At 37.5% G+C, this 12,283-nt stretch overlaps 1 protein-coding gene, 1 long non-coding RNA gene and 1 other non-coding gene across 3 annotated transcripts; 2 read left to right on the plus strand and 1 right to left on the minus strand.

Moving 5' to 3' along the window:
- Positions 1-1,415: 1,415 nt before the first annotated feature.
- On the plus strand, positions 1,416-3,557 carry LOC131641058 (uncharacterized). The gene is made up of 4 exons (XR_009295419.1): positions 1,416-2,070; positions 2,411-2,620; positions 2,806-2,893; positions 3,085-3,557. It is a non-coding gene; the product is annotated as an uncharacterized LOC131641058 (long non-coding RNA).
- Positions 3,558-8,834: 5,277 nt separating this feature from the next.
- LOC131641065 (small nucleolar RNA R71) lies at positions 8,835-8,941 on the minus strand. The gene has a single exon (XR_009295424.1). It is a non-coding gene; the product is annotated as a small nucleolar RNA R71 (small nucleolar RNA).
- A 1,128-nt stretch (positions 8,942-10,069) lies between these two features.
- On the plus strand, positions 10,070-10,954 carry LOC131641059 (uncharacterized). Its single transcript, XM_058911386.1, has one exon. It carries the CDS (start codon positions 10,070-10,072, stop codon positions 10,952-10,954), a length of 885 nt encoding a protein of 294 aa, XP_058767369.1.
- Positions 10,955-12,283: the final 1,329 nt, after the last annotated feature.

The raw sequence follows: 12,283 nt of genomic DNA on the forward strand, positions 1-12,283 counted from the left end.
CAAAATATAGTGCGAAAATGAATTAAAAGATACTATTTATTTTTTATGATTTTTGTATGAAGAATAGAATTCTAATCAATCAAAAGAAATTAAGACAATTAGCCTAAAACTAATATTTTTGTGAACATTTTTAATATGATGGAAATTAGTATTGAAGTTTAAAATGATGGTAGAAAATTAGTGATTTGTTTACTAAAAGAAAAGGTAAAAAAACTAATTAAACCTAGATTTATTAATTAAACAAAATATGAACAGGGGGTGCAAACTGAATTATGGGGTGTGATTAGAAACTGGGAGCAGGCCCAAAGGACAGGCCCAGGGGATGTTTTTGTTAGTTTTTTGAAAATTATACCCTGTACCCCAACGTTTATTCCAATACCCCTACAATTTTAAAAAAATTCCAATTTTATCCTTTTTTTTTTACTTTTAACTTTTTTTATTTTTTTTATTTTTGTGATGTTGCCTGAACCGGATATCCTTTTTTTTATTTTTGTGATGTTGCCTGAACCGGATATCCCAAGATGCAGATTTCCGGTTAGTAAAATCCAAAACCGGACAACCTAGAAGTGGGAGTTCCGGTTCGTTTGAAAGTTTCATAACCTGCCATTCTACACTTCACACATCCATACCATGACATTCACACAAAATTGAAGCAACACCACACCGATTTACAATCATCATCATCTTTCAACCCGCACGACATCGCAACGTACACTTCTTCGTCATTCATTGTAATGACCAACAGAGTCCAGTCAACTTGCGAGAATCACCAACGCACAACTCAGAATTAACGACAACTCAACATATGCAGCAACACTTCATCACCTGACAACCTCCATCAATGATTCATCATCACCGGAACTCCCACCCCTGGGTTGTCCGGTTTTGGATTTTACTAACCGGAAATCTGCATCTTGGGATATCCGGTTCAGGCAACGTCACAGTCTCCAACGATCATTCGTCCGTACAAACAGTAAAAATAAAAAAATAAAAAAAATAAAAAAAAATTAAAAGTAAAAAAAAAAGGATAAAATTGGAATTTTTTTAAAATTGTAGGGGTATTGGGATAAACGTTGGGGTACAGGGTATAATTTTCTAGTTTTTTTTGTATGCAAAGAAAATGGGAGTACACGGGCTCAGTGGGAGATTTGTGTAGCGATCAGGCCCATTAGATTTTTGTCGATCCAGATTCAATAGTTCAGTTTCTTTTGCAAAGAAAAATAGCATCATGGGCCCTCAGGGGGTGTACATTAGCAATTTGGTCCAGAGAGTTTTTTTTGTATAGTCTCAGAATTATCAAAAAAATTATGGCCCACATGGGGGGTGTGATGACAATCGTGGCCCAAGATAAGTTTTTTTTGTGTTCAAATTTTGATCCATGAGGTTTTTATTTCCATTCAGAATTAATTATCAAAAAAACAATTAATTAAAATAAACAGAAAAAAGGGAATAAGCTGAGATTGGGGATTAGGGTTCGTTGTTGCGACGTTTCTCCTTCCTTCTCATTCTCCCCCCTTTTGTTCACTCATCCACAGCGACCGGAGAAACTCCTCCTCCTCCGCCGTGATTCAATTAATCAGCCATCATTAACTCCTCTCTTGATTCCTCACCTTCATCCCCGATCTCATCTCAACTTAACAAATTTCTCAAGCGTGTGCCCCTTGCGTTTCGAATCGTTTCTGTTCAATTATCATAAAGAAACAAGGAAATAGAGAAGACGGAATAACTTACTTACCGGAGGGAGCGTCCGGTGCTTCTTGCACGGCGGCGATGAAGAGCAAATCGGAGAAAATCTCGGCGCCTCTTCAAGCTCGAATTTGCAGAAATTGGTGGCGCGCGTTGAAGAAGATGTTATTCAGAACATGATGAAGATTATCGGTGTACAATGTTTGATGGTGATTGATGGAAGCGCTGCAAAATCGGAGAATGCTTGCCGATTTGAATCACGTTCACTGCGGGAAGAACAAAGTAATTTTTTGAAATCGAATCTGCTACGCGGCGATATTGATGATGATGGTGTTGAGAGGAAGCTGAAGAATGGATCAGTGTTCAGTTATATAGAGTTTATAGGTTTGTTCTTCTTCTGATTTTTCTATTTCATTCTGTTAGTAGCTCTGAGCTTGTTATCATTCTGTTGGGACAGTTAGGATAGTTGGAATTGAAACTGAACTAGCTGTTATAGGTTGAAAGGTGGGTAGGAGAGTTAGTTAGGTTAGTTCAAAAATTAGTTATAGAATGTTAGTAGAAGAAAGGAATTGTTAGTTGAAAAGTTAGTAACTGAGGATGGTTAGAAGTGAGATGGTTAATAGTTGGGGTGTAAAAACTGTTTTTTTTTCTGAATGATTGTATGGCTTTTGTGATATGAATACAGTCTGATGCCTTTACCTTGTGATCCAAAATGACTAACCAGGATATTGGGGATCAAAAACCATATGCTCTGGGTACCCATTATTTTCTGGTGAAACCTGATTCCAGCTAGATACACTTTCAGTTGTACATGTTTCTGCCAAAGCTCCAGCAACAGACTGGGCAGTTTGCTGCAGATAAGAGACTTCTGTTTTTTCGATCAGAAGCAGCAGACCAATCTACATCCGTATCGGCTTCCGTGTTTTGCTGACTGGTAATTGTTTTGTTGTAGCCATCTTTCATTTGCATAATTTAACGTAGTATTCGAATGTTATTTTTTTGAACCAATTATAAATGCAAGCTGAAACTGAACCAGCTTTATGTTGACTATAGAAATAGACATATTGATCTTGCATGATAATACCATGGCTGGATGTTGACTGTATGCTTGCCCTGTAGGTATTGGAACTGCATTTCAATCGAACTCAAACTGAAACGAGCTTAGGCCAGAATGACTTGTGATGGCAGGATGCTTGTTTTTGAACTGGTATATCTTTTGTACTGAACTGTTTATATGATTTTTTCTCTGATTTTCTTTCTTGTTTTTTTGAACTGAATCGATGTAGGGCTGAGTTTGTGTGAACCGACTTTCTCAATTGTTGCGTTTCGGTTTTATTTGGATTCATTTTCAAGGCCGGTTTATTCTGTTAATTTTATATGTTAGAATTTGGCTTGCAGCTTGAAGAAAGGACTTGTTTTTGTAATGATTGGTATAAATTCAAAGTGAGTTTGGAATGGTTTTTTTTGCAAGTTTGGAACTTGAATAGCGAAGCACATTCAGTAGGATCTGCTGCCATTCTTCAGCATGTGGGGCTAGCATATCATTTGATTCACTTCTTTTATCCAACAACACTAGGTCTTTCACAATTGTCGCAAACCAAATACCTGGTATTCGATACATCCTCCGCTTGCAGCAGGGTGGTTTTGAAATAGAATGAGGTTTAGTCGTAAGATAGGATACGAGGCCAAATAACCTTGTGTAATTTTCGGTAACTTTGTGTGAATTTTGTACATGTAATAAATGATGGACATTGTTTGATGTGGATTTATACTGGTTTATGTGTAATTTGTAGAGATTATTGAATTTGGATGATAATGTTTGTATTGTGATGAATGAACTTAGTTGAATGGCCTTGAATATATATATATATATATATATATATATATATATATATATATATATATATATATATATATATATATATATATATATATATATTTGTATCATTAAAAATCAAAATTTTCCCAAAGAGTTCCTCGTGTATTTTGTTTCTAAATCCACAATCCTTAAACTTCTTTAATAACCCTTATCCAATCTTAGACTTGAATGAACACCTCACTTTGAATTTTAATTGTCAAACGAAACCCTCTCTTTGAACCTCAAGCAATAACTAATGCATTATATGCAATAAAAATGCCTTGATAAAATCAATAAGCTCGTCTCTTGTTCCAGGAGTTGCAGTTGTGTTTCAATCCAGCATAATGATAGTAATACATTGAAGAGGATAAGAATTGAAGCGTAGAATAAATGAAAGCCTTAAAATCTAAATCCCTAATGACACCATATACACTTGATGTTCTTGAGGAATCTTGATAAAGTTCGTTGTAGCTTGATACTCCTGAATGAAGAGGAGAGCCTCAAAACTATAGAGAAACCTTCATTACTAAGATCATTGATTCCAGTGTTAAGTTATTGATTAATGATGCGTGATGCATTAGATGTCCTAATGGAAAGATGTATGTGAATGTAAAACTTAAACTAGTTGAAGATAAATTAAGTGGGCAAAATTTGGGGTGCAACAGCTGCCCCTATTTAATCGTCTTAGACCTGAAGGTGAGATTGACATTAGCCTTTCGAGCATTCAAGGTAGAAGAAGATTAAATATCAAAAGAACCTGAAAATTTTCCTGATGAGAGGTAGGATCCACTGGGAAAAAATGATGTCGACTCCACTGAGGAATATCAACTCTGGATTGAACAAATTAACTCTGGGTTAGAAATGAAAATCAACTCTGGGTTGAAAAAGAAAAGTGGGTCAACTCTGGGTCGAAGAATGAAGGGAAATCAACTTGGGGTTGGATAAGAGGTGAACATCAATTCTGGATTGAAAAATGGAAAGGGAAATCAGTATTAGTGGGACAAGACTCGGGAATCAACTCTGGGTTGAAAAAGAAAGAAAATCTACTCTAGGTTGAAGATAAGAGGTAGACATCAACTTTGGATTGAGATAAAGTAATTCAACTCTGGGTTGAACAAGGAATTGGATAAGGACCATGGATTAAAAGAGAAAGATGAACAATTAGGGATGACCGTCAACTCTAGGTTGAGTGGGGAAGACACAAGATAATCGTCAACTCTGATTTGAGTGGGAAAAGACAAAGGATAGTCGTCAGCTCTGGGTTGAGTGGGAAATAGAAGAGATAGGCGTCAACTCTGGGTTGAAAAAAGGATAACCGTCAACTCTGGGTTGAGTGGGAAAAGGCAACTGATGACCGTCAACTCTGGGTTGTGTGGGAAAGAAAGACAAGGATCAACTCTAGGTTGAATAAAAGATAACCGTCAACTCTGGGTTGAGTGGGAAAGAAAGACAAGGATCAACTCAGGGTTGACTAAAAGATAACCGTCAACTCTGGGTTGAGTGGGAAAAGAATAAAGGATAACCGTCAACTCTGGGTTGAGTGGGAAAAAGAAAAGATAAAAGTATCCGTCAACTCTAGGTTGAGAGGGAAAAAGAAGAGATCAACTCTGGGTTGAATAAAAGATAACCGTCAACTCTGGGTTGAGTGGGAAAGAAAGACAAGGATCAACTCTGGGTTGAATAAAAGATAACTGTCAACTCTGGGTTGAGTGGGAAAAAAAGACAAGGATCAACTCTGGGTTGAATAAAAGATAATCGTCAACTCTGGGTTGAGTGGGAAAAGAATAAAGGATAACCGTCAACTCTGGGTTGAGTGGGAAAAAGGAAAGATAAAAATATCTGTCAACTCTGGGTTGAGAGGGAAAAATAAGAGATCAACTTTGGGTTGAATAAAAGATAACCGTCAACTCTGGGTTGAGTGGGAAGGATCGATTCTGAATTGAACAAAGGATAACCGTCAACTCTGGGTTGAGTGGGAAAAGATAATTAACTCGGGGTTAAAAGATGAAAGGAGAATTGTAACGCCCGGAAATTCGATTATTTTCTTAATTTAGACGTTCGTAGTGTTTAGTGAAATTTTCGCATTTTGGGACTATTTACTCGGTATTAGTTCGAGATAGCGGATCGATAATTAATCGGAAATTTTAATATTTTTATTATTAAAAATATTATTAGAGTGACGTTTATCGTTTTGGAAATTTTCCGAGTAAATAAAATTAGACCGTAAAATATGAGGTAAAAAGTAAATAGAGAGTTTAATGAAAATAAATTAGATGGGTTGAATGTTATATTGTAGGTGTAATTTGGTTTTGGCCCAAATTAGAATAATTGAGAAGTGAGGATACACCTAGGTTTTTAGAAACTCAGTAACATGGGGAAAAAAGAGAAGGACGGCAGAGAGAAGGGGAAAAATTAGAAAAGAAAAGAGATACGAGAATTATGACGTGAAGAGATAAACAGAAGAATTACGCGAAGCCAGAAAGCTTGGGTTCGATCGGAATTGTAGGGCGGACTCCGAATATAAGGTAAGGGTGGGTTCTTGCTCTATAAACGGGGAATGATGAATTGTATGCGGGCTTTAGGGAATTATAATCATCTATGTGTTTTCGATTGATTTTTTTGGATATGTGTGATGTCGTTGTGATGCTATTCGAGAAGATTATGCATAAAAAAAATGTTTAGGAATGAAATCCCTAAATTTCTATAGTTTTGTGATTGTTAGGTTTTGATGAATCTAAGATTTTATGAGAAATTGATGTTTTGTTGATTTTATTGGTGTTAATTTCGAATAATTTAATATATATATATATATATATATATATATATATATATATATATATATATATATATATATATATATATATATATATATATATATATATATTCGTATGGTGGTCGGTGTATAATTTCACTTTTGTTTATATACGTAGTGCTTCGTTATTAGAAGGAGATATATACCGTAGTGTTTCGTATATATAAATATATATACATATACCAAGAATTAGATCCCTTTATCTCTGATTGTAATTTTCGGTTCATCAGAAAAAGTAATTTTTATATTATCACACATATAGAATTTGTATACATTATGGTGTGACTTGTAATAAAACTCTCGGAATATTGATAACGCAAAAACGTATCGTATATTTAGCTTAATTTACATGCATTATTATTCTATTTTATTTCGATTTTATTATATTATTTTGTGTTGTGCCGGTATTTCGTTGTGTTTCAGGTAATTGAATAATTATTGGCTCATGTAAGAAAAGGAAGAAAAAGTATTAAAATTGAAGTTAAAAAAGATATAAAGGTGCAAGAAAGAGAGGAGGTGCGAATAGCAACAAAACAAGGCAAGCCAAAGGCCTAGACTGAGGCAGCCCGGACGGATGGCGCTCCATGCCACACGCCGGTCGGCGCACCCCCCTTCCAGCCGTTCGGCAACCCCCTTGAATATGTGTGTGACGTAAGTCACACACCCAGGCCCAGAAGTGTCTATTTTCAAAGAACGCTATTTTTTCTCCTCCATTTTCTCTGCCGTGAGATGCTGCTACGAAACATTTCAAATACCTGGAGCTGCTCTATAAATTGAGGACAAGAACTGAATCGAAGGGTTACAGAGTTTTAACCTACTGCCGTCAAATTCCTTTTCTCTGTAACTACTTCCAGCACGTTCAAGTCTTCTTCCCAAAACCATTTTTCTGCAATAGATTTCCACACCGGAAATACTATTGCAATTCAATTTCTTTTCTAGCTTCAGATTTAGTTTCAGTTCTCAGCTTTAGATTTAATTTTAGAATTTAATTCAAGCACCGGATTCAAGAACTAGTGCTGCAAGATACGATTTTCCAGTCTGTAATTTAATTCAGGTTTATTTATTAGCATTTATTATTATTCACGGTTTATGTTAATTTATCAAATTATGTCCGGATCATTTTATATCTATTATATCTATCCTGTTTTGTTTATTAAAACAATGTCCGGCTAATTTATTTTTATCGGTATCTAAGGTCACATAACCGAGGGAATCAAGTAACACTGTCGATGTAGTTTATTAATTGAATTTATTTGTCTGGCTGATATTTCTAAACGCGTAATTAAACCGTTTTGTAACGAGAGTTAAAAACAAATAGAAGTTAGGATCAATAAAAGCGAGAGTTTGAGATTTTAACTGGACCCTAGAAATTAGGCATTAACCTTAAATACAGCGAGAGCGCTTTAAGGGTAATTAGTTTTCTTTGGTTTTCAAAAATCACTTTGAACTTTAATTGATACAGCGAGAGCGCTCATTTAGGTTTAATAGTAAAATCATAATCAATAAACACGAGAGTGTGAGAGGAGGGTTTTTAAACTAATGATTTCTACAGAAAAGTGATTTTAAATTACGATCCGCATTGATGGCTTACTAGATCCCCGAAGTCCGACCATTACATACCGATATTATTATTCTAGATTTAATTAAATTATATTTAATAATATTTCTTCTCAAACCATATTTCCTCTCAAACCCCGTACCGCTCGATAATCAATTGAATATTAGCCTTAGATTTACGTAGTAGCATTAACTACATTAGGTCGATTTTTAGTCCCTGTGGGTTCGATATCTTTTAAAACTACACGATAGACTGTGCACTTGCAGTCATAATCATAGACATACCCCATTGTCGCGATCAAGTTTTTGGCGCCGTTGCCGGGGACTAATTTAGTCGATAATTATAATTAACTGTTACGTTGTAGAGACCAAGGCAACAATTTTTTCTAATTCCCTTTGTGCATGCCAAGTACTCGCTCTCGAAGTGAAGACTTAGTGCTGCCAATTCTCGAACCGGAGCGTTCTATCACTGTATCACGTAGATTACGACGTACTCGCACTCTTGTTCCTACTCCTATTTCTGAACCAGTCGAAGAATCAACCATGGGATAACAACCGCGTCCTCTCAAATCTTATGCTATTCCTTCGCAAGCTGAACCTCACAATAGTATTGTTGCTCCTGCTATTGAGGCGAACAATTTCGAGGTAAAACCGTCATTGTTGTCAGCTGTACAACAAAACCAATTTTCTGGAAATGCGACGGAAGATCCTAATCTTCATTTGTCAGTGTTCTTGCAATATGCAGACACTGTAAAAGCAAATGGTGTCAGCTCGGAAGCTATCCGACTGCGCCTTTTTCCTTTTTCACTGAGGGATAGAGCTAGAGTTTGGCTCCATTCTTTACCCACCAATTCTGTCACGACCTGGAATGAACTTAAGAAAGTCTTCCTGGCGCGTTATTTTCCACCTAGCAAGACCGCCATGCTTAGAGCCCAGATCAATGGGTTTAGACAAAAAGACAACGAGTCTTTATTCGAAGCATGGGAAAGATACAAGGACATGCTTAGACTTTGTCCGCATCACGATTTAGAACAATGGTTAATCATCCATACCTTCTACAATGGTCTCCTCTACAATACGAGACTTACAATTGACGCCGTCGGAGGTGGCGCACTGATGGATAAAGAATATGCTGATGCTTACACACTTATCGAAAGCATGGCTCAAAACCATTATCTATGGGGAAGCGAGAGAGCTCAATCAGAGAAAACTTCTTGAGATAAATCTTCAATGAAGAATGGGATGTACGAGATAAGTAGCCTCGACCGCGTTAACACCATAGTCGATTGAAAACCTCACTATAGCACCTGTAGCCGTCGTGGTTGTTGTTTCCCCCCAATTGCGAAATATGCGGAATGACTGGACATGCTGCTTCTGATTGCCATCTTTTGGCAGGAGTTTCCCCTGAACCAGTAAACTATGCTCAAGGAAACCCCTACTCGAACACGTATAACCCAGGATGGAAAAATAACCCTAATTTCTCGTACAAGAACAATAATGCTTTGTACGCACCTGGTCAAGCACCCAGTGTACCACCTGGATACCAAAAGGCACCATTCGCTGCTCCTAATGTCCCTATGAAGTCTAACTTAGAAATAATGATGGAAAATTTCATAGCCACTCAAACCCAGACTAATAAGGATTTCATAAACCAGAATGTGCACACTAATGAGCAAATCAAACAGTTAGCGACTAAAGTAGACGCGTTGGCCACTCACAACAAGATGCTTGAGACACAAATCTCTCAAGTGGCACATCAACAAGCACCTACTGCCGCACCTGCTGGGACGTTTCCAGGACAGCCACAACCAAACCCAAAAGGACATGCTCATGCTATTATTCTGCGAAGTGGTAGAGAGATGGATGAACCGACCGACCCTAGGCTTAAAAACCCTGCTATGTTCCAAATCCCTGGGAAGACAACTGAACAGGAAAGTAGACCCAAGGATAAAGCGAGTGATCCGAAAGAGCAAAAGGACAAGGAAGGCGAGACGGAGGAGAAAGAAGCGCCATACATACCTCCACCACCTTATAAACCACCTATCCCGTACCCTCAATGACTCGAGAAATCTAAAAACATAGGGCAATTTAAGAAATTTGTCGAACTTCTTAAACAATTAAACATCACAATTCCGTTTACAGAAGCCATTACCCAAATGCCCTCATATGCTAAGTTCCTAAAAGAAAACTTATCGAATAAAAAGAAATTAGAAGAGAATGAGACCGTAACACTCACTGCTGAATGTAGTGCCATAATTCAAAATAAAATGCCACCTAAGCTGAAAGACCCAGGAAGTTTCTCCATACCCTGCAATATAGGAAAATTTGTCATAGACAAAGCTTTATGCGACTTAGGAGCTAGTATTAGCCTAATGGCTTTGTCCATTTGCGAGAAACTAAACATGGGAGATCTAAGACCAACCAAGATGTCAGTACAACTTGCAGACCGATCTGTCAAGTATCCTGTAGGTGTTCTTGAGAATGTACCCGTCCGCATCGGAAAATTCTACATCCCTACGGATTTCATAATTATGGACATAAAAGAAGACGTCAATACTCCTATAATCTTAGGAAGACCTTTTCTAGCTACCGCTGGAGCCATTATAGACGTAAAGAAAGGCAAGTTGACATTCGAAGTAGGTGACGAGAAGGTCAAGTTTATTCTAACACAATTCCTTCAAGCCCCAACTGTAGAAGATACATGTTATCTGGTGGATGTTATTGATGAATGTATAAGAGAGATAGGATTATCGGAGGAATCCTACTCTGAAGTTATAAGGATTCTGATGCCCCTGATTTTCGAAGATGACAATTGGCGTCCGGAATATCGAGACGATAGTTTAAGCGAATGCTTAGCCTTAACACCCAACCCTATGCCTTCCCCAAAGAAACCAACCTTGGACCTTAAACCATTTCCAAAGACTCTTAGGTATGAATATCTAGACGATGAGCTCAAAAGACCAGTAATAGTCAATGCAGAGCTAGGAGCCACAGAGACTGAGAAATTATTACAAGTTTTAGAAAGTATCCATCTGCGTTAGGATATAACATTGCTGATCTGAAAGGAATAAGTCCTTCCATATGTATGCATCGCATCATGTTGGAAGAAGATTGCAAAACCTCTAGGGAGCATCAAAGAAGGATTAACCCTATCCTGAGCACGGTAGTTAAATATGAAGTTACCAAACTTCTGAATGTTGGAATCATATATCCAATCTCTGATAGTCAGTGGGTAAGTCCGGTCCATTGTGTGCCAAAGAAGGGAGGCATAACAGTTACCATAAACAAGTTTGGCGAATCTATAGCCGAGATAAAGGTAACTGGAGAAAGGATGTGTATAGACTATCGTAAGTTAAACAAAGCCACGAGGAAAGACCATTTCCCTCTTCCCTTTATTGACCAGATGCTCGAACTCTTAACAAAACATTCATATTACTGTTACCTGGATGGTTACTCAGGATTCTTTCAAATTCCGATTCACCCTGATGACCAAGAGAAAATAACCTTCACATGCCCTTATGGAACATTCGCTTATAGACGAATGCCTTTCGGATTATGCAACGCCCCTGCTACATTTCAGAGATGCATGATGTCAGTTTTCGCCGATTACATAGACAACATCATGGAAGTCTTTATGGACGACTTCTCTGTGTGTGGGGAAGATTTCGAAGGATGCCTCTCAAATCTAGAAAAAGTGTTGGACAGATGTGTACAAGTTAACCTCGTCCTAAACTGGGAAAAGTGTCACTTTATGGTTAAACAAGAGGTTGTACTTGGACACGTAGTCTCCGAAAGAGGAATAGAAGTCGATAAAGCAAAGATCGAAGTAATAGAAAACCTCCAACCCCCAAAAACAGTTAGAGAGATAAGAAGCTTCTTAGGCCATGCAGGTTTCTACAGAAGATTCATAAAAGACTTTTCTAAGATCTCTAAACCTCTGACTAGCCTCCTAATGAAAGACGTTGAGTTTAATTTCAACGATGAATGTCTTGAAGCCTTTGAAGTACTAAAGGCAGCTCTTATATCCGCACCCATAATGCAACCACCCGACTGGAATTTACCATTTGAAATTATGTGTGATGCAAGCGACTATGTTGTAGGAGCAGTCTTAGGCCAAAGAAAAGATAAGAAACTCCACGCAATATACTATGCAAGTAGGACCTTAGACCCTGCACAAAATGAACTACGCCACAACTGAAAAGGAACTTCTGGTCGTGATCTTCGCGTTAGATAAGTTTCGTTCCTATCTGATAGGAGCAAAGATAATAGTTTACACCGACCATGAAGCCATTAGGTATCTACTAGCTAAACAAGATGCAAAACCTAGACTATTAAGGTGGATCCTAATACTACAAGAATTTGATTTGGAA

This window comes from Vicia villosa, unplaced genomic scaffold (genome assembly GCF_029867415.1).
Source record: "Vicia villosa cultivar HV-30 ecotype Madison, WI unplaced genomic scaffold, Vvil1.0 ctg.003497F_1_1, whole genome shotgun sequence".
In the NCBI taxonomy this organism is placed as follows: Eukaryota; Viridiplantae; Streptophyta; class Magnoliopsida; order Fabales; family Fabaceae; genus Vicia; species Vicia villosa.

Coding starts and splice junctions, on each gene's coding strand:
- LOC131641059 (XM_058911386.1), top strand. CDS start 10,070: ATGCCCTCATATGCTAAGTTCCTAAAAGAAAACTTATCGAATAAAAAG.